This window comes from Anneissia japonica, unplaced genomic scaffold (genome assembly GCF_011630105.1).
Source record: "Anneissia japonica isolate Jap-2015-1 unplaced genomic scaffold, ASM1163010v1 scaffold750_len1593409_cov174, whole genome shotgun sequence".
Taxonomy (NCBI): Eukaryota; Metazoa; Echinodermata; class Crinoidea; order Comatulida; family Comatulidae; genus Anneissia; species Anneissia japonica.
Window position 1 is genome coordinate 39,496 of NW_022756705.1, and position 4,455 is coordinate 43,950.

Sequence of the window (4,455 nt, forward strand, 5' to 3'; positions counted from 1 at the left end):
CAACAGCTAAAAAGTAAACGTAAGTAAACAGCCAGAAATAGAACCAGAGCTATATATATATATATATATATATATTTTAACACTTTTAATAAGATCATTTTAATCTACTTAAGTAGTTATTATTCTTAGGTTGCTTTAAATTTTTACTTTCTTTGCTGAATTAAAAATAGTAAACATATAATTTTCCTATTAATTTAACTTTCCAATTTTACAATTTAAGAAAATGTATTAATACAAATTTACTAATAAGATGAATTGGGAGTTTTTTTTTTGCATTGTAGGGTGGTCACACTATGACCCCATTGCCAGGCTGTACACCCACGAAGCCAGGAGCTGCCGTAAGTTTTTTTTCAGTATTCTTTTATTTGCAGAAACCGAAACAAATTAGCAACATTCGTTAATGTATTCTTATAGTGGAAAAAATCAGCAAACAAAGTCATTCTTACAACACATATGGACCAATGGCCAGTGGCGCCACAAGTGTAATTAGTACGTTTATCATGCTATCCTTGTATAATTATCAGATTTAGACAGCAATGTAGCTCAGTCGGCTAATCTGGTGGTATCCACTGTGTGTGAGCTGAACCGTGAAGATCTCTCGATCTCCGGTTCAATTCCCATCGCTGACTATCCTTGTGTTTCGGCTGGAGGACTGAAATACAAGTTAAAATAATGCACAGTCTTTCGCATGAGACGTTTAAGCTGTTGGTCCTGTGTGCATTTATGGCCCATGTGTACCTTAAATTACGCAGTACACTCTTTGGTATACTGCCCAATCACCACCAGAAGGACCCCACTGGAAATAAGTCTTCTTCTAGACTTTCGTGGGCTATCCTTGGTGTTTACACCGAATAAAGCCAATCCAATCCAATATATGATATTTTGATAAATTGCAGTGAGCATTCCCCAGTTAAGTACCCCTCCATCTGAACTGTGCATAATAATATGAGAAATATCGTAATTCAGAGAGTTCTTATTTTTGTGGCTCGTGGCATTGAGTAAAAACTGAACCTCATTCTCTATGAGTCACCCCCATCACTAGCCTGGCCAATAACCAAAGTAGTGGAGCCAATTAAAATCTTAAAATATCTACTCAATGTCCACTATCAGATTTTGGTCTCATCCCATATTTTGAGGATTGGGTTTAGCTAATATAGTTCTCATTGTACTGCATAGTGAAAACTATGACTGTTAGCACCTTGAATTTATATTTCAGACATTTCCCTTCTTTGGCATAGTGCCTGTACTTATGGATGAAAAAGGCAAGATAATTGAGGGTGAAGGAGAGGGATATCTGGTAAGTATTTGCTTCATTTTGATCACTTAACATTCGTTTATAATAAATTTTATTCAATCAATAACCTTACTTATATTTTTTACAAGTTTTATTTCATAGATTGAATGAAAACGCATCAATTCAAGCAAGCTTTTAGTTTTGATGCCCTTACAAAAAATAACAATAATAAATACATAGGAATAAAAAACATTGATTATGTTTGGCTAATTTAATCCTAATAATAACTATTCTTAAATTGATTATAATGGTGATGATAATAATGAGGATGATGATGATGATAACGATAAGGAAAATATTAATAATAATGACAATTTTATAATGTTAATGATATTAAAGTGATATTAAAGATAATAATTGTGGGCCATTTATAATCAAAAAATCAGTTAGCACAGATAAAGATTGATTGTTTTCTGTCATTTATCCAGGTGTTTAAGCAGCCTTGGCCTGGTGTTATGCGCACTGTGTATGGAAATCATCCAAGATATGAGCAAACTTATTTTACTCAATTCCCAGGGTATTATAAAACAGGAGATGGTAAATAAAATATGTACATATTTAGGCGAGACTTTTTTTCATACCTTGTTTAGCAAACCCACCGTTCGCAAACAATGATGAATTAGAATAAAAATAAAATTTAGGCCAATTAGCATACCCGCTAAATTTTTTTCAAAAAATTTAAATTTCAGAAAAAAATTAAAAAATTTTCTTTATACTTACTCCGATGCCTTAAAATCTCCAAAGATAAGATATGTAAATATCTTCCTAATTATATAAATTAAAACATTTAACTATCTCATTACTACACTGTTTACATTTACCAATAAAATTGTATTTTTATTTTCTCCTCCGTCTGGATATTTTGGGAAAACCATTTGCTAAATAAGAAAACAAAACTTTATTTTAATTTTTTTTCTGTCCTCCTCTGATGATCTTAAAAAAATAAGTTAGTGAAACAAGGAAATAAATAAAAGTCTCGCTTTATCACTAATATTTTAAGGTAGTGCCCAATATTTTAGACTTAACAATAAATTGTAAGAAGTAGTTCAATTTATTATTGGTTCCCCTATATATAGCCAGGCACTTACTACGCCAGATAGTGGTCGGCCGATACAGTTATATGAAGGAGGCCATAACGCACGCACAACAGTCATCAACAGCGTTACTTTGTCGTATGCTCACAGGGAGCAGAGTTGAATTTGTTGGCTGATTGTCGTATGACGCAGTGTGTACCCTGCTTATAGAACATTAGCAGTTGTGTGTAATAAAAGTGAATAAAGTTTGTAAACAGATAAAATCAAAAATGGTTAAACACTTTGGTTGTGAATTTTGGAGTGTAGTTTGTGCTGGACATGTAGTTGAGCCCCTGGGCTGTGATTACAATTTTATAAATTAATTGCTTGAACACAATTTGTTATAACCAGTAATAATGATTTCTTACATGTTTAAAGCTTACAACCAAGAGTCACTGCTGTCACTTAAATTGTATCATTACCCCTAGACAGTAGTACAGGTATCTGTGATTTCCAAGCAAAAATTATCATAGTAATGTTTTGTTAATTCTATGTTTCATTTGTATCTTTGAAGGTCATTGTATGGTTTATCTAACTTCATTGGCATTGAATATTCATGTTAAAATTTTACACCAAAAAAAAAAAAAAGAAGAAGAAATTGTTCACAACTTGTTTATACTTATTGTAGGTGCAAAGCGAGACAAAGATGGATACATGTGGATTACTGGTCGCATTGATGACATGGTGAATGTGTCTGGCCATCTACTTAGCACTGCAGAGGTGGAGTCTGCTTTGGTGGAACATGAAAAAGTTGCAGAAGCAGCTGTAGTCAGTTTACCTCACAAAATTAAAGGGGAAAGCTGTTACTGCTTTGTCACCTTAATTGATGGCTTTGATTTCACCAGTGAGTTGGTCACTGACTTAAAGTCTGCAGGTAAATATTTTTATACGAATGCAAAATTCTGTTTTCTAAATTATTTTTTAATTTTTTTTTAGAATCCGAATTTATATGGCGCATATCGCAAACCAAGGTATATACAAGGCGCTGGCAAACCAGCATAATTTTGTGCAACTTTCTCTGCTTTCTAGAAGTATTACAAGTCATGCTGCTTTACACACACAACCTAATACATTCAATGCCACACCATCCTACCAGGTACCCATTTATACTTTTGGGTCGAGAGAGGAAAAGCAAGTAAAGTGCCATGTCAAAGGACACAAGCAACACCTTACGCGCTGCACCACACACTCCTACAACAAAATTATACAATAATTATCCCTGTACACTCATAAGATGTCATGTCAACACCCTAATTAGTCATACCTTTGGGCCTGGCACATATGCCCTATGTATTCCAATGTAATTGTGTTTGCTCTGCTGCCCTCAATAGCAACATTTGTAATTGACGTAATTAGCTTACTGGTGTATAGTAGAGCGGCTAAGGAGAAAAATCGTGCACCTTTGGAAGAAAGCATGAAAGTTTCCACAGTGATACTATGATACCTAAGGATCATTTAAAAAAATAGACCCCAAAAAATAATCCGCTTAGTGGCCGCATCTTGAAATTTAAAATGGCCACCAAAATATTGGATTTTTATCAATGATGTTTTTGATCTACTTGTTTATTATATGATGCAAAAACGCTTCTAGACAGTCAAATACAAAAACTTTGCCCACCACAGGTGGGCAAAGTGCGGCCCGCAAAAATTAATTAAAACCCTATGTGTGCGGCCTGCCAAGCAACATTGGCTAGAAAACATCTTATTGTTTATGGGCAGACGCCGATTATGTAAAAAAAGTAACATTAAACTGAGAATAAAGTGGTGTAAAAGCAGTGCTTTGAGGATTTTGGAAACTCAATGGAAACATCAAAGTTTGGGTGCATTTGCATGCAGTTTGAGTGCATTTAGTTCTGTCTCTGTCATTATTTGATTAGTTATACCACAATGCTACGCAGCAACATTGATTCTATGTTGCTTCTTTATAATACAGGTATGACTTCTAGAGTATTCTTTGGCAAACAGTATATCAACAAACAGTATAAGGAAATTTTTTTTTTATTTGACAGGCTATTTCTGATACGATACTCATATCACTTTCCATTTAGTTGAGCTCTGTTTTCACCATTATTTAATTATATAAACAGA

At 33.8% G+C, this 4,455-nt stretch overlaps 1 protein-coding gene across 1 annotated transcript in view; it reads left to right on the forward strand.

Moving 5' to 3' along the window:
* LOC117124325 (acetyl-coenzyme A synthetase, cytoplasmic-like) overlaps positions 1-4,455 on the forward strand; it is a 41,830-nt gene that overhangs the window by 32,908 nt on the left and 4,467 nt on the right. The window contains exons 10-13 of the mRNA XM_033270528.1: positions 282-338; positions 1,217-1,297; positions 1,723-1,831; positions 2,996-3,241. Of these exons, the coding sequence (XP_033126419.1) occupies positions 282-338; positions 1,217-1,297; positions 1,723-1,831; positions 2,996-3,241 (493 nt within the window). The remainder of the gene's footprint in view (positions 1-281; positions 339-1,216; positions 1,298-1,722; positions 1,832-2,995; positions 3,242-4,455) is intronic.